The sequence below is a fragment of the Neopsephotus bourkii genome, unplaced genomic scaffold (assembly GCF_033783945.1).
Source record: "Neopsephotus bourkii isolate Nb327-2 ecotype Australia unplaced genomic scaffold, CSIRO-AGI_Nbou_v1 NB_1749, whole genome shotgun sequence".
NCBI classification, from domain to species: domain Eukaryota; kingdom Metazoa; phylum Chordata; class Aves; order Psittaciformes; family Psittacidae; genus Neopsephotus; species Neopsephotus bourkii.
The window spans coordinates 4079487-4100435 of NW_026902223.1; the positions used below are offsets into that span (position 1 = coordinate 4079487).

Below are 20949 nucleotides of genomic sequence, written 5' to 3' on the forward strand. Positions count from 1 at the left end.
AGCCAAAATAGTGGAGATAGAAGCATAAATCGGTTTTGTGGTATAAAAAAAAAAAGATTGTATTGGGTCGGGCGGGAGGTCCTGCTGGTGTCCCGTAGCTTTGACCTTGATGAAGCATGAGGTTTCCTCAGGACAGCAGAAGAAACCACTCACAGGTGCAGGGAGACTTGAAGGCTGAGGTAAAATGTCTCTGTCCAGTCTTATTCTCACCTTTCTCACCTTTCTCACCTTAATGACAACCTCAGAGCCCTCGTGGAAGTGAAAATTGTGCCACTGTGGCCACCTTCAGCACCCTGACAGCTGCCCGCGTGTGGCCAGGCACATGCGCAGCATCAGGCCTTCAAGGTGTGCTCTTGGGCTGCTTCACTGTGCGTGATAAAACATAATAGAGTCCAAGTGCAATGGGGAAATTCAGCACTGGCTTTAGTTAATCAAGTCCTTATCAGTGGTGTGACAAGCTCAATCCATAAAAGGCTTTGACAGCCGTCCTGTTTGATTTGCTTCCTTTCATTAAACTTGAAGAGTAATTGTACAAGGTAAGGTAAAAACAGCCCACGTGTGAAACAGCCTTGAGTTATGATACCAGATACAACTGTGATGCTGGCACTATACCATCTCCTAATTCCTAGTGTTAACCAAAATTAACTCGATAAATATGAAGAGGAAAACAGTATGTCAAAGTCAGCCATGCTGTAAATGTGCCTTACGTTATCAATAGAGGGGGATTCTAATAGGATGTCTCAATTGTCTGTTATTAACCTTCTTCTATTTTAAGAAAATGCATGTATATACACCCTATGTAAATAAGATATATAAGTAAGATAAGTAAGTCTTTATCAGCTACTATTCCCTGCCCGATTTGTTTGATTTTTTACAAATCCTTAACATTTATTCTTATTTAATACCTGAAACATTAATGTTATTTTTCAGTTACATCCCCTTTTAGTGCTGCACCATTTAGCATTCAAGTTCGCTTTGAAAAGGTCTTTTCTTTCCTTAAGCTTTTTTTTTCTTCAAATTATTTGTCTTTCCTTCCATTTTTATCAGACACTGATGTTTTAGATGCCACCTTTTCTGTAATTAGTTTCAACCTTAATTTCCTTACATTTTTAGGAATTCATCTTTGTCACAGTTCACCTACATTCTATTTGTTCTTCCCTCCAAACAGAAACTGTTATTTCTAACATCTCCTGTTACACAATTTGATCCTGTTTATCATAATTCTGCTTATCACAATCCTGCTTATCATAATAATGTCTTTGCTTAGTATTCCAGTTTCTTGATCTTCTATCTCCTATTCAATTTCTCTACCGCATCTCATTTATTGTGGCTGAATATTTCTTTAGTGGTTGATGCACTGCATGGTTCTAAGGACCTTACATGTAGTTCTTCACTTATACCCAGGGACTTCCTGGGATGCATTGGAACAATCTTCTGAACTGAAACTAGATAGCAACAGCAAACCAAATGAAGAGCATTTTACATGATCAGGAGTTGATCTTGAGGCCAGTGATAGCCTGTGTCAAGTGACAGAAGGTAAAAAATATCATATTATGTGTGAGAAAGGCTCCTATATGTTTTATAGCAGCAATTTTGCAATTGGAAGTTGTTCATTGCCTAAAATCTATAACTGTTTCCTCCCTACTGTTTACAAGCTGCTGCTGCTGGTGGTGGCTCATCCTTCTAAATTTCAAAACCAGGAGGAGCCAGAGGGCAACCTTCAAAGGAGGAGTAAGCAAGATAATTAGGCAATTAATCTCTGGCATTGGAGTGGGATCTGCTTGTGAACAGAGGAACTTAAGGTTGAGATTCTAGCCTTGAATGGCACAGGACGGTGCAACACACACCCACACACACAGTGTGCGTATGTGCCCACTGGAAGCACAGGACTGACTGTCAAATAGGGGAGTTTTGACAGTTTGAGAGTGTTTTCCTTATCTGGTAGAGAGACTTGTAATTTTTTAAGCTGTTTGTTTAGATCTGCTGCCCTGGGCTGTTCATGTGTACTTAAAGAGTGTAGAGCATTGATGAGATATGTTCAGCTGAAAAAGCCCCAACGACTTCGAGATGTCATGTGTGGGGCTTCATAGTGCATATGGCTAAAAAGAGCACAGGGCATAACACAGCAAGTAACTTCTACTTATTTTGCACAGAAGCAAGAAAATATATATTTCTTTCTAGAAAGATAGAAAGACGGAAATCGTTATGGTTTCTTCAGAAGAGCTGAGGCGTGAGAATGTTGTGTCCTTGACCTGCCTGGTAAAAGAGACCCTATATATTTTATACATGCATTTATTAAAAAATAGTATCTTGTATATATATACACGAGGTAACAGTAATAAGTTGGCCATAGTTAGCAAAAGACAGGGTTTATGCAAAGCCAATGAAAATGTGTTTCTCATAAAGTATCTAAAAAAGACAAACATTGAAATACAGTGTACCTGACTGAAATTCCTATCAACTCATAACATTTGGGAAGTAAAAGATGATGACAAGTAGTGTCTTTTTTTTTTTGCTATAAAAATAGAAAATCACATAATGCAAAAACCAGTTTAATATGATAAATGGAAGAAACAACCATTTGCAAACCAAGGCTGGAACAAACCCCTGGCAGGGAAAGCAGAAGTAGCTGGCAAAGGTGCCTTTATGATATGTCAGATTTATGTCTCAAGATGGCCAATCCGTTCTTGTTTTCATGTGCCGTTGGTGGGATTTGTGTTTGATATTCAAAAGATCAGATTTGCTTCCTGCAGATTGAAAGCATATGCTACTTCTGGATCCCTTTTTCCTAAGGGATTTTTGCAGCCGGTATGTACCCAATGTTCCTGTCATCTTGACAGGCTAAACTGCAGCAAGTTTTACCTCTTCAGACATACATGAAAAAGTACATAATATGCATGCATAAATAGCACTTTCTGAAATGTTTCTTCATTTCATAGTTACATGCATTTCTTGGTTGCCTGTAGTACCTCTATAACCACAAGTACTTTCCAGCTTCCAGTCCTCCAAATTACTGTATCTCAGCACAGGAGTATTTACAATGTAAATCCTTTTTTTTTAGAGGGGAAGTAAGTACCTGTATACTTGGAGCTCAGTCAAAGGAAAGTTCTATCAGTATCACACTGTTTTCCTCACACCTTTGAACACAGGTCTGTCTATAGAGATTGTTAGTAACTAGAGATTGTTAGTCTCTAGTAACAGAGATTGTTAGTAACTGTCTATAGAGATTGTTAGTAACTAGTAAAGCCTACTACACATCTATCTTAGCTTCTGAGAACTTAAATATAACTTTGGAACAAAAAACTGATGCTGACTAGGTAAATATGAACTTTTGGGCAATCTTTCTTAAAAGTTGCTTACAGATTGAGGCCACCACGGCAGCCAGTGTCACTGTTTATCAGGGAGTGCTATTGTACCACGCTGGGAAGGAGCTGAAGTGTGCTATTCAGGGTGCTGCTGAGCATAACAACCCCACAGCCGGTGTTCTGGGTAGCTGTGGTTCTTTATTTTGGCCTCAAGCTAGTGAGCACATTCAGTGGGATTCAAGGGCATCTGGCATGGAAGAGACCTGCACTTCTATGGTTACATCCAAACTTTATTTCTTTCTTTTTTCATGCTTCCAGGTTCTCCTTCGCACTCTTTGTCCAGCCCATCAAACCCAGGTTTTCCATGAGAGGAGTGAGAGTACACAAATGCTGTAGAACCGAGACAAATAAAACTACTTCTCGCATAGATGGGAAGGTATGGATCCCGCAGCTCTATCACTGTACTCCAAATGCAGATGCAATTTCCTTCACTTACACAAATAAACTCCACTAGATGCTGAGTTAATTTCATCTGCAAGAGTTATTAATTCATTTTCTTCAGTTGATATTCTTTATTTTCAGCCTGATTTGATGTCGATCAGCAGTAACAAGCTATGGAAATTATTAGATAAAGTACTTTTTCCTCCCTACTTGGAAAGCAGAAGTCAACTCCCACTTTGTGTTTTCCCAGTCTCTTATAAACAGAGGCTACATAATATTGCAGCTGGAGAAAGGGAGTAGCTGCAGCTTCCCGAGTAAAGGTGCGAGAGCAGGTCGGAGGAGTACTGAGTATATTTAGGATGGCAGGATCATATTGCTGTTGGGGTAGTAGCTCTCCATTTCCGTTTGGTTTTCTGCATGTTAATATCTAGTGCTGCCCTGTTTTTATAAGCAAGGAACTAAGAAAAGAGAAAATAAACTTTAAGGGAACAACTGTACTGAAGCATGGCAAAGGGAAGAGCTAAGATCCTGTGTAGCAATGCAAGCATTTTGATGTATAGCTGTGAATGCAGTATGTGTGGGAGATTGACAGAGCAGCCACTTGTGATTCTCATTCTTGTGTTTGGCTGGGGACTGCTTTTGTACAGAGCTGTTCAAATGTATTCCAGGAGCACAGCACTCAAGGAACTTGGCCCTCAGGGAATCTTAATGCACCCATAATGCTCAGCTTTCAGCCATCAGGTTGCTTATGTGTCTTGAGTTACTGTAGAGAGTGAAAACTGAGTTCACAGGATGGTTTGCACCAGAGTCACCTATCTTCTGCATTCACATGGTGAACAACAAGTAATAATTATTAGTTGCTATTGCTTAGCAGAAATGTGTGCTCATGAGTTGTTTCCTGGAGTTTTTTTGTGATGTTTTAATATATTTTTCATTACTCTTCTACAATGAAATTTATTTCCTGATTTTCAGTAATGATTTATTTTTGCTTGGTGGCTTTTCAGCAGTCGCATTTCTCCTCAGTGTTTAGACAGTGGACTGAAAATACCAGAATTGTTTTGAAAGCATTATGAAAAGCCTAGGCCCAATATATTGGTTTAGTCTAGAAAGATAGGACATCTCTTAAGATGATTTAACTGCAAGCCCAGAAATGTACTAACAGTAAAAGCATTTATTACAGAAAAAGATATCTCATACAAGGAACTAAAAATAAAGTTTGTAAGGTAAAACCAGTAAGTTCTGCATAATATTCACTTATTTTTAAAGGCGAAGTTTAAAACAAGATTTTTATTCATATAAGATTAGATCAAAACCTGTGTCTGCTGAAAAAAAGCAAGGCAGTGTTATTCCCCTTTGTTGAAACCTGAATAAATTCCATGTAGCACCAAAGACTCCATAGGTAGGAAAAGGACTTGTGGAGTCTCTGGGCAGAAGAAGGACTGTTGTTGCTCAGGAAGCTCACACTTGGAAGAGACCTTATCTGGCTTAATGGTTGGTCTGTGCCCTTCATTTTGAATGTCTTCATCACATTTGTAATTGTTTGAAGAAACGAAGGTGCTTGAGGTGAGCTGTAGAAAAGTTCTTGTCCCTTTTGTCCACAGAGAAACTCCATCTTTGCCATGAGCCCCCTTTTTTAATATGAGCTTCAGAAAACTCTAGCTTTTAATATGTTAATCCAGAGTTGTTGGATTTTTTTTACAGAAAATCTGTAGACCTCCTATATAATAAACTCACAAAACCCCCACCCACACTACAATGTATTTCATGTGTGATTCCAAACAAAACACACAAAAAGCCATGCCAAATCTTGACATTTAAATGCTTAATACATGGAAATAGAATAGGAATCACACAAGATCATGCTGTAATTTCAGAGACACAGCATATGTGGTACTTACTGAAAAACTAATAATTCTAAGTGAACTTTCAGGAATTGTGTTCCCTATACTGAGTCCTGGAAACTGCCACAGATACAGCAACTGAAACACTTTCCATGCAAACTCAATGATTAAACACAGAAATGCAGAGGTCAAAGAGAAACTGCTGGGAAGATATGAGAATTAAGTCAGTTGCAGATGTAAATATAAGTTTCTCACCAAAGGGTCTGTTCACAGTGTAAGAAAAAGAGCTTCAATCAATCAGAAATAAAAATATGGGGAGGATCAAAGAATATGTCAATAAATAGTAAAATGAAACCTCACATTAATTAGCTTGCAGATTAATTTCAACTTTAAGTAAGGGGTAAGTTTTGACAGGGACTGATTCTCTCTTTTGTGGCTAACCCAAGTACAGGTTAACAAGATAAGGAGCTTAAATTTTATCATCAGCAATTACTCAAATGATAAGATCAGGGCAGAGACTTTTTTCCCAGTGTTTTCCATTTAGGTATATGAAAGTCACACACAGGAGAGCTTATCTAAGTGTCATATGCAAGTTAACACATTATCTGTGGGTTTATATGCTAGAGGTTGCTTCAGAAGGCTTTGATAAGAGTTTATCTTGTTTTCAGAATGCTGCTTGGGATATATGATTCTGCACACGATAATCTAAATTATTCTAGTCCCAAGGTAGTTTTACTGGTTGTTGCCATGACTGTGTACTTTTATCATGCTAAACACATCTCCATAGAAGGAGGTAAGAAACATAGCAGGAGGCAAAATGTGAGCAATCCTAGTCCCACTTTTTTGGAAGGAGAAATAAACCTGTATATGGCATATTTTATGCTCTTTGGCATGTCATTTTAATTGATGCTGGAACTGACATCTCTGTGCTTTGCTCTGAGGAAGTTCTATCTCTAGCTGCCTTGTTACTTACGATATTGGTAGGTCACCCAAGGCCATGCCATAATTACACTGCTTTTCATACCTAGACAGGTTAGTGAGATAAATAAAGATTAGCAGGACTCTACTCTCCAGAGCTTTGGCAACAATCCTAAGTACAAATGTACATGCAAGAAATAATATTAAATTAAAGGTACTTAAGCAATGCATTTGACAATTTAAGAGAATGTAGGAAATGACTGATATAGTTTTAAATTGTTGAAATATGACTGATATTCCACTGGATTATGAATTGACAACTAGAATATGATGACTGACCAGTTATAACTGCCCTGCTGCATTTAGACAGACTGACAACTACCTACTAACCAGCCAAATGACAAAATCAAATTAAAAGGCATACTTATAGCCACTACTGTACAAGTCTCTGGAGGCCCTGGATAAACATATGGATTTTGTACTGAGTACCAGATGTGAACTGGCACGGAAGCAATTCCCCGTCGCTGAAAATGCCCTGTGTATAGATGTTCAGATTTTGGGGCAATTGAAAAGAAGCTGAATGCCTCAAAATGAGTAGGAGGAAAAATCTGATTCATAAAACTCCCAAGTTCAGAGCCAAAGCAAAGAAGAATGTAAAGGTCTTGTCTTTTTAGGAGACTACATGTAAGAGTAAATTGTCAGATAATAGTTCTGTTAAGGCATTGAATGAAAATGGTTTTGGATTTTTTAACCAATAATAGCTGAGGAAAAGATAAGTGAATGAAATTCCAGGAATCATTCAGCTCTAATGCTGCAAGAGTAAAGCAATGCATTGACAAAGACAAGCATCTGTCTACCAGAATGATGAAAATAACATTGATATAGGATTGGTACATGTACCAGTGTTAATGTAGGTATGGAACAGCCCAACTGACCAGCTCTATAGTCTGCAACGTAAGTTTTTGGCTCAGAGTGAAACTACAGTGATGATGCGGTGTTGATGCAGATTGACTGCTGGTTTTGGCAGAAGTGAAACCAAATCATCATGTAAATTGCTTTAGTAACAAATTCAGGCAAGTTAATGAAGCCCTAAGTTTGGGTTAGGCTATTTTGTAGAGTAAATTCCAAGCTGCTTTATTATCAGTTGTGTTCATTTTTTTTTTTTAAACCAAAGCCCCACATGCTCAGAAAATGCTTTGAGGGCTTTGTTAACAATGTGTCCCTAAGGCTGAACCCCTGGCTTGGCTTAGCAGAAGTTTCCCTGTTATTTTCATGAGCTCAGAACACCACTCTTGTTTAAAAGGCATATTCATATAGTGCAAGCTAACTGTGAAATACTGTATGTCTGGTGGCATCTTCTAAAGAGTTGTAATTGTGCATTCAGGTAGAAAACCAGCTGAAATAAACAAGATACATCTATATCAATAACCTAAATATGTTTAATATTTAATTAAATATTAAATATGCCCATTAACCATCATGCATTTTAATATTGATAAGACTTAAAGCAAGAACACTGTTGTTATTCCTAATTCACAGTATATCCATTGCTTGCAGACTGTAACCTAGAAATATTAAGCTGTGACAGCCTGCCAGAACTTCTCCTGCAATTGATGGAGTTTCTCTAAAGACACTTCATAAAAGCAGCAGCATCGAACAGAGTGACCCTACAGGTGCAAACTGCAGCAGCTCTCCCTCCAGTCTTCCCAATAAGGTTTGTTGAAACTCTGTGTATCTCAACATCTTTATTGGTAATGGATCCCTCCCTTAATTTGCACTGATGCATTTGGAATGTCAGCTTCCAAAACAAGGCACATGGGCGGCATTTAAAGTAGATTTTTTGAAAGGAAAATGAACAAAGAGCATGTCAGGTTCCATTTTGATTTGCATGACAAATCCTGCATGCAGTGTTCTGGTGGGTCGGGCTGGGCTTGCCTGCCACTCACTGCGTTTGTCACTTTGGTTTGAACACTTCTGACAGTCCGTTATGTTAATTGTTCTAAGGATTGTTTTGCTGGGGAGGAAGAAAAGGAAAGGCATTTGTATTTTTGTACTCGTTCCATTTACAGGAAAGGAGGGATTTCTGAAGGAACACACAATGTTTTCAGTCTGTTTGTGATCTATTTGATTTGTAAATAATCCTGTGAGGTCATCAGCAAGTTCAGTACTTTAAATCTTACTGTTACTCACTTTGTGCCTGTGGTTTTGAGTGGGAAATACTGGGCCCCTAAACTGGAAACTTGGGGAGTCTATTGTTTTGGTGCACACCATTCTTTCTTCCTTTGAGTCCCGCAGTGATGGGTCCTGCAGAGTGGTTTGTGCTGTGCCTATATGCTTCTATGGGATGATATTGTGGTGCTTTGACAAGTGTTAACAAGGGATTTAATGCCCTCAGAGGCATTGCTGGGCACACATTGTTACCAGTGTGGGGGTAGTTTGTGGACAGCTCTCACATGTGTCAAAGACCTGTCGGTAGATATGTGCATACGACTGAATTCTCTCAGCAGCACAACTCAAGGTGGAGGTTGCTGTTGCCCTTTGAGGTACACAGACTTCTCTATCATCTGTGTTAATAAAACAGCCATGGCTTGTTTGTTTGGTGGTGGGGTTTGAATTTCAAAGTTCCCAGTTCACTGGGAGTTGATCACAAAACAGTATTTTAAGACTGATAGAATGATCAACCAGAACATTTCAGAAGACTTGTTCATGTTTGTATGTCACAGTTGCTGCTTTTCAGCTGCAGGAGACATCAGTGTTTAAAGAATGAGAAGAGCAAGAAGTTAGAAATAGAATTTCCCGGAGGTTTCCATGTAATGACTGATACCAACCTTTTAAGATTTGACTGATATCAACCTTTTAAGCTTTGAACTCCTAAACTGCATGCAGTCTGCTTGTGTAACTGTTGTGATCTAAGTGCACTGTGACAAATAAGCTCTAAATAGAGAATGCTTTTACAGTAGAAAATCATGCAGTCAGATGCAGAAATACCCACATAACTGAAGTTAAGCCATCAACTGTAGTAATTCCAATCACATTCTCGCTTAGTGATTCAGTATGCTAATGTAGTTTTTCAGGCCCAGTGTAGTCTTCCTTAAGTACTATTTTAGTAGCCTGTGGACTTACTAAGCAATCTGCTTGAGCTGGTCAACCTCCAAAAAAAGAAACCAAATATATTTAAGAAGTGTTTCTGATGATGATGAATAACATTCTACACTACTGTTTTGGGGAGGATTACCTGTTGTGCTGCTTTACTGGAAGCTGAACTTAAGGGAGGTGAACTCACTGACATTTAGGCCCCAGGAGGTTGAAGGTTGTGGCTCACACATGGAGCTGGCTTATGTCAGGATGGCTGTTCTCACTGTGGGGAGTTCCTCCTTCTGCTGCAGGGATGGCTCTGGGGCACTAACTGAGTTTTGCCAATTCTAGTGTGAATATTCTAAGTATATAAAGTTGGTAGTAAACAGATAGTATATAAAGGCGACAGGCTACCATTGTGATGTGCAGACCCATGGATTATGGCAGTGCAGCGTAGGATGTGGAAGCCTCCAGGGTGGACAGTGGCATTGGGAACTGCTGTTGTTCCTGCACAGTGGGTAAGGGGTCCCTCTGCTCCAGGCAGCTGTGGTTCAGACCTGCTCCAGCCACCATGCTCTGGACGCAGCAGACTGCAGCTCTTGGTCTGGTGGCTGGATGGTGACTTTCCATTTCCTGTTCAATCACTTCTTGGAAACCAGTGTCAACTGTTTCCTGTCAGAGTGAAAAGCTGCTAAACCTCTCCCACTAAGAACTCACTTGTGTTTTAATTGGTACCTAATGTTGACAAGAACCATTACGAATCCAAGTCATGGCAGGTGAAAAAAAATGACCACTATTCTTGGTTGTTCTTATGTTTTGTCTTATGGGTGTTTAACAGAAGTCAGTTGCTCAAGTTCTCGCTCTGTCCTCAGCACCATGCTTGAAGCCATTTTACTATCAGAAAGGGAAGGATCACCCACAGCTTTTTTGGCTCCTAGATATGAAAAGTGCCATGCCAGAAGTCCTCTTGCCCATGTGCTTGCTGTCTGAGAAACAGCTGCTGCCTCTTCCTCTGGGAGGGAGAGATCCTCACCACAGGAACATCATCCTAATGTCTGATCTCACTCTCCCCTCTGTCATTTTAAAGCCATTCCCCCTTGTCCTGTCCCTAGATGTCCCTGTCAAAAGCCCTTCTCCAGATTTATTATCAGCCCCTTTAGGCACTGGAAGCTGCTCTAAGGTCTCCCGGAGCTTTCTCTTCTCAGCTTGTGTCCATAGCAGAGGTATTCCAGCCCCCGTAGCATCTTCGTGGCCTCCTCTGGACTCAATGTTGTTGTTAATCCCAGAATTGAAGTCCGGTGGGAGCCTGGAGAAGCGGTTTATCCCGGCAGCGATCCCACCCAAAGCCATGTGCCCGCCTCAGTGGTGACTGACACCACACACGCCGCTCACCACCCGGACCCGGACCCGGACCCGGACCCGGCGAGAGGGCGGCGCAGCCAGCAGGGGGCGGCAGAGCGGCGCGGCCCCGCCCCGGAAGGCCGGCAGTGGCAGCGGTGTGGGCGCACGCGTGAGGCCTGTGTGGTGCCGCAGCCATGGCGGAGCGTGTGGAGCAGCGGCTGGAGGACCGCATCCCGGAGCTGGAGCAGCTGGAGCGGGTCGGGCTCTTCACGCGGAAGGAGATCAGGTGAGGCGGAAGAAGGCGGCACAGCCTGCACGGAGACCGGTAGCGAGCGCTGGCGGAGCGGCCGGGCTGGGTGCGTTCGCTGATGGCCCCTTCCCGCAGGGCCGTCCTGAGGAAGGCCTCGGCTCTGGAGTACAAGATACAGCGGCGAGCGCTGCGGAAAGAGGACTTCGTTAATTACATTCAGGTAGGCTTTGCTGATAGCAGGGCGGGCTAACCCGCGGTGGAGATCCAGCTCAGAAGTGAAGGAGTCTTGTAGTTATCCACGTAAGAAACGGGGCCCTGGTGTTCCCTTGGAAGTCGTTTATTAACAGAGGCTCTTAATCAGGACACACTAGAGGATGCAGCACAGCCAGTTTGGGGTGAGGGAGTCTTTCTTATTGTGGCTTTTCCCTATAGTTTTGTTTTCTCTGCAGGGATGCAGAAATCCCAGTTCCCTGATGTGATGTGCAGATTGCAGTTCAGTGTAATTAATTTCTTAGAGTGTTACAAGTTTGGCTTGTGCACTGTGACTCGAGGAGTGTGAGATGCTAATAGCTCAAGTCGGAAATGCCGTGCGCAGAACAAGTACTCAGTTTCAGTCAGCCTTAGAAATGTAGTGATCTGGCCAAAAACTTGTAACTTTAGCTTTCCTGGATGGAATTTTATTGCCCACTTGATTAGCTATAAAAATCTTGATCTGTAGTTTTTTGCTTATTCTTATGCATTTCCTCATTTGCTTTTAAATGTTTTGGGTTTTTTCCTCCCCATTCTAGTATGAAGTTAATCTGCTGGAGCTGATCAAGAAGCGAAGAGCAGTAAGTTTGTCAGTTATTCACTGTGCAAAATCCTTTATGTCAAATTTGCTATTGCAGTAAAACTAATACTTCCTTTTTGCCTCCTAGCGCATTGGGTATCCGTTTAAGAAGGATGAAATTGAGAACTCTATTCTGCACAGAGTCCATTGCCTCTTCAAGCGTGCTACAGGAAAATGGAAAGTAAGTTTGTTTATTTGTATTGATAGATTGAAAAATACCTTTTTGATGTGTAAAATGATCACCTTGTTATTGCCACCAATATTTGCAGTAATATAGAACGTAGCAGAAAAGCTAAGTGGATGTTTGGTCTTACAGTTCGCAGTGCCCTAGAAGGAGATAATTTGTTTGGGATAAACATTTTTCATATATAAACAAAATTTTATCATTCCCAAGTCATTATTTCTCAACTGTCTAGAGCACCTGCTGCAGTGTGAGTTTCGTCTGTCTGCTTGTAAGGACTAGAAACAGAATGAGGAAAAACTTTCAGCTGCTTCAGGAAAAGCTTGTCTTGATACATGTGTGTCTCAGGACACGTTACAGTGAGCTCTGTATTGGGTTCAGTGTAACATAGATTTGATTGAAGAGGCTTAGAGGCAGTGTCTTGAGATGCGGAGGTTGTTAGCTTGGGATGTTCTGGAGGAATTTGAAGATCGGTGGGGAAAAAAAGGGGTTTGACATTCAGAATTCCTTCTATCTGTATGCCAAGTCATCAGACCAAGGGCATACTGTTTGCTTGTCAATGTGCAACTGATTTTGTTCTTGCCTTGTTGTAAGGTTGATTCTCTCCCCCTTGCATTTCCAACAGGAAGATATCCAGCTTTGGCTTTCACATGTTGCATTTTGCAAACAGTGGGTGAGTCTTCAAAATGCTGATTTTATCTGAGTGAAGGTGCTGGACTGGTGCTAAATCAGGTGCCTGGAACTTGAATTACATGACACGGGTACAGACTTTACTGCCACATGCTGTAATACTGAAATAATTTTGACAGTAGGTTTGGAGCTGCCTGGATTTTTCACTGGTGTAAGTGTAGAATTTGACTTGGAATGAATTAGTATGAAACTGATGCTTGCAGGTGAAAGGGGTGAAGCTGAGTGCATTGAATCTGGAGTGCTGTTTGGTTTGGGAGAAGCCGAATATTGGATTTATATTTGGATATACTTTTAATATTGGATATACTTTTGCTGGAATGACTGGATCACCTCTCCATGAATGGTGATTTTGTTCCAAACATTTCTTATATTTCTTCTATGCTGAAAAGTATAATTCTGGCATTTCAGTATTTTGTAAACTTACCTGTGCACATCTTCAGGTTATGATTAACATTCTGTTATTGTCTGTCCTGTGCTGAAGAAGGTAACCCTGTCAGAGTAATGCCAAGCTGCCAAAGTAAGAAGTGCAGTCTTTACCTCAAAGGTAGTCATTGAGACTGTATGTTTGTGGCTTAGGGCACATAGGTGTTAGCTATGTAGTTTATAAAGGTTTCAGTTAAGTGTGCTGATCAGGCCTGGTAACGTTTGAAAGCTGGTCAGTACTGAACAAAAATGAGAAACTTGCTACTGAAGATAAAGTGGCAGAGAAGTGTGTTTTCCAGTACAGTTGTAACCTTTCATAATGAAACTTTGGTGCTGGTGGTTGGATGGTACTAGAGTGAGTAAAACAAAACTTCTTTTACAGAATGCAAAACATGAGCTTAGTAAGGTGTTCTCTTCCCTGCTGGCCATTCATCCCAATAAACCAGGTAAAATGAAACACGTGTGGCATAAATGTCTCAATATAGATGGTATGGGGCTGGTTTAAATTCTTATAGGGCTTAATTCAAGCTGCTAGGGTAAAACTTCCTGCTCTGCTTTCTTTGCCTTGCTGCAGCTTCAGAGAAAACGGCTCTGATGGATGTTGTACTGAGCAATTAAAAAGGGATGTGAAGTAGGAGGCTTCATGGTCTGAATGACCATTTCCCAGCTAGACTGAGGTCTAGCTAAATATTTCAGAGGTGGGAGATGTTGAATACTCAAGACTGCTTTTTGGGTTTTGAAGACATCATTATAAATCACTGGATCTGTAGCTATCCAAGAGTAAACTTCCTGTATCCGCCTCGCTGCTTAGATCTGTCCTTTAACTTGGTTTTACATGGGAGATAATCAGTCTTAGTCTGTAGCTAAGATTATGAATTTTCTTGGGGTGGGTGCATCAAACAAAACCAAGCTGGAGAGCAGCTTCAAAAGAGGTTCTTGTGACCAGCCACTTGCTTTGCCTTAGAATGAATTCATTTGTATTACCTATTTCAGCACTGTGGATTATGGCAGCAAAATGGGAAATGGAGACACGACTCTCATCAGAAAGTGCAAGGCACTTGTTCCTTCGTGCTCTGCGCTTCCACCCAGAGTGCCCAAAACTTTACCAAGAGGTGAGTTCTGGTTTTCTTCTACGACCAGTTGTTTGATTAATCAGAGCAAGTGAGGCCACCATATCTGAGATCATTCTGAGAAAACTGGAAAAAACTTGTTCCCTCATCACTTGGGAATGTTGTCAAAAAAAAGGATAAACCAAAGCAACTAACCCCAAACTTTGTACTGGTACCAATTTTCAGTTTAGCAAATCCTATGTTTATATATGCAAAGCGAGGGGTTTACACTGCTTATAGATACATGTGTCAAAATTCCCTTCTTAAAGTGCTGTAAGGTCTGCTAGGAGTTCTCTAGATTAGACCTGCCATCCCCAGCCTTTGTGAGGGAACGTGGGGGGTTTTGAGGGCAAGTTAAGTTTTAAAGAATGACTAAAACGTGTTAGTTTTCTGCATGTGGGAAATTTCAGACTAAATCTGTAGAGCAGATACCTAGATGCACAGACCTTCAAAAACTGGGGCTCTCAGACATATGTGGGGTGTTGCCAAAGTCTGATTTGTACCTCCTCAGAGTCTGCTTTACCCCATTTTCGGGCTCAGATGGTTTATGATTTATTACCACCCCCACAATCGTTTGATTTTCTTCTCTCTTTTGCAGTATTTCAGAATGGAGCTGATGAATGCTGAAAAACAGAGGAAGGAAAAGAAAGTATTTGAACAAGCAAAGATGAACTTGGTAGGTTCACATGTGAATGTGCAGTTCTAAGGAATCCGTATTAATGGCTTCTTTGACAACAGCTCAAGGAAAGCTTTTGTTCCTGTATTGTTCCTGTGTTAAGCGTTTTAAGTATTTGCTGATGCTCAGCTCAAATACTTCATACAGTGATTTTTCTTTACACTTATAAAGTCTTTTATTACATTCCACAGTTGGAACGTTATTAGTAATTTCTCAAAAAGAATAGTTAAATGTACTATCTTGTACTCCTTCACAGTTATGCAAATTAGGTCAAGAAAAACATTAATATCTTCTTCTGATGTTTTTTCCGTGTTTGCAAAAATGGTAACTGAAAGGAAACCAGTTTTTTCAATGATGTTATGCTTGATATTACAGGGGGAATTCAGTTACCCTGAAGAGATTCTCAATGGGGAAATGGCTCGCATAATCTTCAGGGATGCTGCTCAGAAAATTAAAGGTGATTTAATGTTTCTTTTTCATTAGGAAAATTGTCACCTTTAACTCAGCTCTCTAGTGGGTCATACAGATAGACTTAGCTCCAGTGTACACATTAAAATTCATTTTCAAATATCCTGTTTCTTCAGCAGAACCTAGATAATGCCAAAATATAAATTAATAACGCTGACAGTTCTAATTTTCACAGCTTTTCTGCAGGCTTTTGGGCTGAAGTGACATAGGTGCTGGGCTCAGAGCCTCCAAACTTGTTTGTTTAAAAACACCAAGGGGAGGGCAGTTCAGAATTACACCTTTTTTGCTTTGTTACTGCACATTAGATCACAACTTATCAGCGCTTATGACAAAGAGGTAAGAATTCAGACTAAAAACAAACCAGATTAAATCACTTTAAATTAACCAGGCTTGGTAAAATTTCATAATTCTATGTAATAATAATAATTTGATACTATTTTTTTTGTTGTTCCTCTTGAAATGCAGGTGCTGAGTTCCATCTGGCTGTGCTTTCCATTGCAAAGCTCTTTGATTTTACCCAAGATTTGCAAAAAGAAATCCTGGAAAGGTGAGGTTTGGCTTTGTACTGTGGGTGTTTTTATTTCACTTTGTTTGCTTTTTAAGAAACACTTCTCATAACTCCTCCAATTGATAGTGGGTTGACAGGTTAACAACTAAAAGCTGTTCCTTTAGAGAAATAGAATGTTAAGGCCTCTAGGAAATGCTTTAACAAAAACAGAACATGAGGCAAGCATGCTTGTTAGAAAAGGATGCTTGTGTCTAGCTTCAGAAGGGCTTTGAGAAGCTGCTAAGATAAACTTAGATAAAATATAATTGTCACTGAATAACTACTGCACTTCTTTTCTGTGAATTGACAGCAGGAACTGTGGATTTTCCTAGTGTACTTTGTGGTTCTCCTGCATCTTCATTATCTCCACTTGTTCCTCTCTTGAAAGATCTCTCTCAAAAGCTTCTTGTCCAGTTCATGCTATTACTGGAGAACATCCATATTAAATAAAACCCCAGAATAGGCTTATATTTTGTCTGTCTCTTATGGGAAGGTAAAATGTGTTTTTCTCTGGCATGTGGTTACTTGGAATTCAAATACATTCCTATACAAATACATCTGCCCTTCTAAGCAAAAGAAGAATGGTGGTTGAGGGCTGTTCCAGACAAGGTGTGTCGTTTAGTTTGCAGACCAGGTATGCTGATGATCCTCTTACATGGGACTACATGGCCCGTCATGAGCTGGAGGTGGAGTCCAAGCAGTCCACACAAGAAACCACAAAGCAGATGAAAATAACTGAAATGACCCAGAGAGAGGAACGGTGCTCTGCGGTGTTTGAAGAGGCAGTGGGAGCAGTGCCAACAGGTGAGAAGTTCTGACTGCATTTAACATGTTTTCCTGTTACTTGAGCATACTCTATACTGAATCTGCCCTCCTTTAGTTTAAAACCATTACTCCTTGTCCTGTTGCAACAGGCCCTGCTAAAAAGTCTCTCCCCATCTTTCTTATGAGTTTTAAGTACTGAAAGACTGCAACAGGGTGTCCCCAGAGCCTTCTCTTCTCCAGGCTGACAACCCCAACCCTCAGCTTCTCCTCACAGGAGAGGGGCTCCATTCCTCTGATAATACTTGTGGCCCTAAAGTCAGGCAGACAAAGGATTTTTCTCAGCTGCCTGTGAGCATCCTCTCTCTTGCATAGATGCATTGAGAACTACAGGCCTTTGCCTGTGCAATCTGCACTGAGCATCAGTTGTGACAGCCATGTGCTGAAGCCTCATCTCTTTACAAAGAGTTACTGTCTGCAGCTTACACTGGGAAGCCATTTAAAAATGTTCATGTTTTGGATGTGGGGTCTCTGTTTTAAAATGTTGTAAAAATTGGCATTAACACTTAGTGCTTGGATTCTCTGTATTCCTTTTAGACAAACATTTGTGCTTACTCTTGTGATTCTGTAAAGTGTGACATTATGTCTTTGATTCTCTAGAGGACATGTGGAAATGCTACATCACTTTTTGCTTAGAGAGATACAACAGAAAAACCAACAGTCAAGGATTAAAGCAAAAGGTAATAGCTTATTAGGACATTATAGTAACAGATCATCCCTATTTTGAACGACTTCTGTAATCTGTCAGACAAAGCAGATGTATTTTGACATTTTATCAGAAATGCCTGTGGCCATCAGTAAAAATCATTTAGTACCCATCAGAGGGGATCACTTCTACTGTCAGGCTCACATGTGGCCTGCCTGAACATGAATAACCCGATATAAACCAGCCTTGTCAGTAAAGTATAGTGACCTCTTTGGGTGAAAGTTAAGAGTGCAAATGTGTCCCTGTTTGCTGAAAGTGCTGCAAATCTGTGTTGTTCAGAGAAGAGGGTGAATTGAAAGGACTCTTGCAAATGAGTCCAAGCTAAGTTAGATGCTGGCATGTAAGTGCCTTAATTACACATCTGTGCTTGGGTGCAACTCAGTGCATTAACTAATGGTCTTGGGCAGTTTGGTTCCCTTTTAATACAGTAAAAGAACATTGCTATGTTGTTCTTTCACTCCTTAAGGAAGAGATGTAATTCAGATGCTCAGATATCCCCCTTATCTTGGGATGTATGCAGATACCTAAAGCATTAGACATATAACTTACTGTATTTCAGTGATGTGTTGATACATAAAATCTGCTGTGCTGCTTCTAATGCTCGGATCTGGTGTATGCAGGAATAATTATGTTTACTTTATGTTTTCTTCTCTGTTGGTTCTAGAGACTGGAGAGGACACTGAGTGTGTTCAGCAAAGCCCACGAGTCCCATTTGCTGTCAGAAGCTCTTTATAAGCAGTGGGTAAGAGCAGACAGAAAAATAGCTTGTGAGATTGTCCTGCGTTGCTTACATCCCTGTCTTTACCATGTTGAGTAGATAGAAGGGTGGGCAGTATTGCATCCAAGACCTCGTTTTTTAACAAGGTATTGAAAAAGTCTTGTGCTGATCAGCTGTATCCGATGGGTTTTAGGTTCAACTACTGCTGGAGTCCAGCCAGTTTGAGAAGGTCACAGAGGTGGCAGCAGCTGCAACTGAGCGCTTCAGCCAGTCAGTGGAAATGTGGCAGATGAGGCTGCAGGTGCTGATCCAGCTGAAGTGTGACGATGTGACCCAGTGTTTTGAAGAAGCTATTAAGCACGTGAAATCTCAGGTCTGTGCTGGTTTTATTGACTTGCCATGTATTAGTCTTGGGCCAGAACCTCTGATATTTGATTCCTCTCCTGCTTACCTTTCAGGGTGCTTTGCCATTATGGACCCTCTGGGTGGAATGGAGTGAAGGCACAAACAGCAAGGAGGACACAGAAGCCCTCTATCAGGTACTTAGCTAATAGAAGTCTACTTTTTATGTCAGTATGTAAATAATCGGGAACAATGGGTGTGGATGGAACACCTAACAAATTACAGAATTTCAACTGAAAGCTATGTATGTTACCAAAACCCAGTTGGACATAGGCTTACAAGCCTTTTAATTGTAGCTTCTTTTTTCCTTTTAAACTTGCAGAGATCCTTACAGGCCACTAATCCTGCAGAATCTGCAACTATGAAAGAAATGTATCTTGACTGGACTTACAGAAATGGTGGTTATAAGAAAGTGAAAAAAGTCTTTACCAGGTGACAAATAAAATCTTGAAACCTGAATGTTCTAGTGCAGGTGTTAAAAGGCTTGAATTCTAAAGTTACTTGTGTTTCTACTTCAGCCTGTGTGAAAATCGGCCATTTTCACTTGGCTTCTTCAAGAAGATGATCCAAATAGAAAAGGAGCAGGTAACTATCTAATTAATGGCTTGTACTTGTAAAATACGTGTCTAATGTTGGATTTAAATGGGAAATAGAGTGCTTATGAGTTGTGTCATTAGTTTGTGATCAGTTCATATTTGTCTTCTGAAGTTGATTCATAGCATTGAACACAAAGCCAGTTCCATGGTAACTAATCGTTGGCAGTGTGCGTGTGCGCGTGTAATTACCGTGACTCTTTTTCTTTGTACGAGTCTAATCAAGCCGCAGCTTCAGTTCTGTACAAAATAAATGGCCTTTTAATACCTTCCTTTGTTAGGAATCCTGCAAAATGCTCCATCTGAGAGAATACTATGAACGTGCCTTGAGAGAGTTTGGTTCAGCGGGTTCTGGTAAGGGGGTTTTATTTATTTATTTATTCATTCCATGCTGCTGCTTTTATTTTCGTCTATTTCAAAAGTTAGCTGCTTGTTCTGCCCTTGTGATTGCTGCTGTGCAGAGTCGAGCCTGTCGTTTCTGTGCCATTAAGAGCATGACACTCCGCAGTGACCTTCACTTTCAGCCCATGGTCGCTGTTCACAGTGGAATGGCTTCAGCGGAACTGCAGGCAACCAGAGTTTTGACTCTGGCTGGCAGGGAGATGATACCACCTTGAATTCGGGTTTGCAAACACTATGGGGCTGTGTTTTTCTCATCAAGATTTCTGCAGTATTTCTTTTAAGAAAGTAAACAGCTCAATTATTGCAGCATTATTTTTAAGACATCACTGTTGCACTGGAAATAGAACCCAGGCTTTGGTCCTCATGGGCAGGCGGCTGTAGTTTCCCAAAGTAAACCTCACTGCATTAACATCAAGGACACTTAAAGAACATATCTAGGTCAGGTTTGATATGTTTGTTCATACCAATCAAAACATAACCAGAACTTCTTTTTCTGTTAAAGATCTCTGGCTGGATTATATCAAAGAGGAGTTAAATCATCCCCAAGGCAAACCAGAAAACTGCGGGAGCATTCACTGGAGAGCTATGAAGATGTTGCAGGGGGACCTGGTGGAAGACTTTGTTTCCAAATACACTTTACTGCAAACTGGACATTTATGAAAATTATGAAACATTATGAATAGTTACAACATGACAGTGTACATTTTTTTAACAACTTTGTACAAAAAATAAGTATGTTCCAGGATCTCATTAAAATGTAACTTTACATTATTGCATGTGTGAAAAAACAGTCTGTCCCATTGCAGTTGTTTCTGGTGTTGCTTCTGCCAGGGGCAAGTTCAAGTGCACACTGAGAGGAGAAAACAAAGGTGCCTCTGAGGGTGTTCTTCATTGAGAGTTCTGAGAGCAAACTCTTCCTCCTGCCTAAACCTTCAGATGGAACAGTCAGAATGCATCAGCTTTTACATTGCAAAGCTTAATGTGCAGAAAAGTCCAAACCCATGGAAACTGCACCTGTGGGATCTTTGAATTTTATTAAGTTGAATAATGGAAAGTGGAACACTCGAGAAGTGATCTCTGAAATCACAGTGGTGTTTTTGAACCTTGAAGTCATTTGTAATCCTCTTTTCAAAAGGCCATCTTCTATCTCCCCACTATTTCTCAGATGCCTCATGTCTGGCATTCTGCTTTCTCCAGCTCCTTCCCCAGTAA

General features: G+C 40.6%; 1 protein-coding gene and 1 long non-coding RNA gene across 2 annotated transcripts; both read left to right on the plus strand.

The window, feature by feature from the left end:
* The first annotated feature begins 3220 nt into the window (after positions 1-3220).
* On the plus strand, positions 3221-8664 carry LOC133225033 (uncharacterized). The gene is made up of 2 exons (XR_009729001.1): positions 3221-3741; positions 8063-8664. It is a non-coding gene; the product is annotated as an uncharacterized LOC133225033 (long non-coding RNA).
* Positions 8665-11049: 2385 nt separating this feature from the next.
* On the plus strand, positions 11050-20479 carry UTP6 (UTP6 small subunit processome component). Its single transcript, XM_061377329.1, has 19 exons — positions 11050-11207; positions 11307-11391; positions 11960-12001; positions 12089-12181; positions 12807-12854; positions 13677-13740; positions 14288-14406; positions 15002-15079; positions 15455-15536; positions 16013-16094; positions 16717-16898; positions 17517-17596; positions 18287-18364; positions 18534-18713; positions 18799-18879; positions 19065-19174; positions 19261-19327; positions 19617-19689; positions 20240-20479. The coding sequence occupies exons 1-19, from the start codon at positions 11116-11118 to the stop codon at positions 20395-20397; spliced, it is 1794 nt and encodes a 597-aa protein (XP_061233313.1). The 5' UTR covers positions 11050-11115; the 3' UTR covers positions 20398-20479.
* Positions 20480-20949: the final 470 nt, after the last annotated feature.

Bases quoted from the DNA above. Each gene is read 5' to 3' on its own strand.
- UTP6 (XM_061377329.1), top strand. From the start codon at position 11,116: ATGGCGGAGCGTGTGGAGCAGCGGCTGGAGGACCGCATCCCGGAGCTG. The intron at 12,855-13,676 runs GTGAGTCTTCAA...CTTCTTTTACAG, and splicing joins TTGCATTTTGCAAACAGTGG to AATGCAAAACATGAGCTTAG. The intron at 14,407-15,001 runs GTGAGTTCTGGT...TCTCTTTTGCAG, and splicing joins GCCCAAAACTTTACCAAGAG to TATTTCAGAATGGAGCTGAT.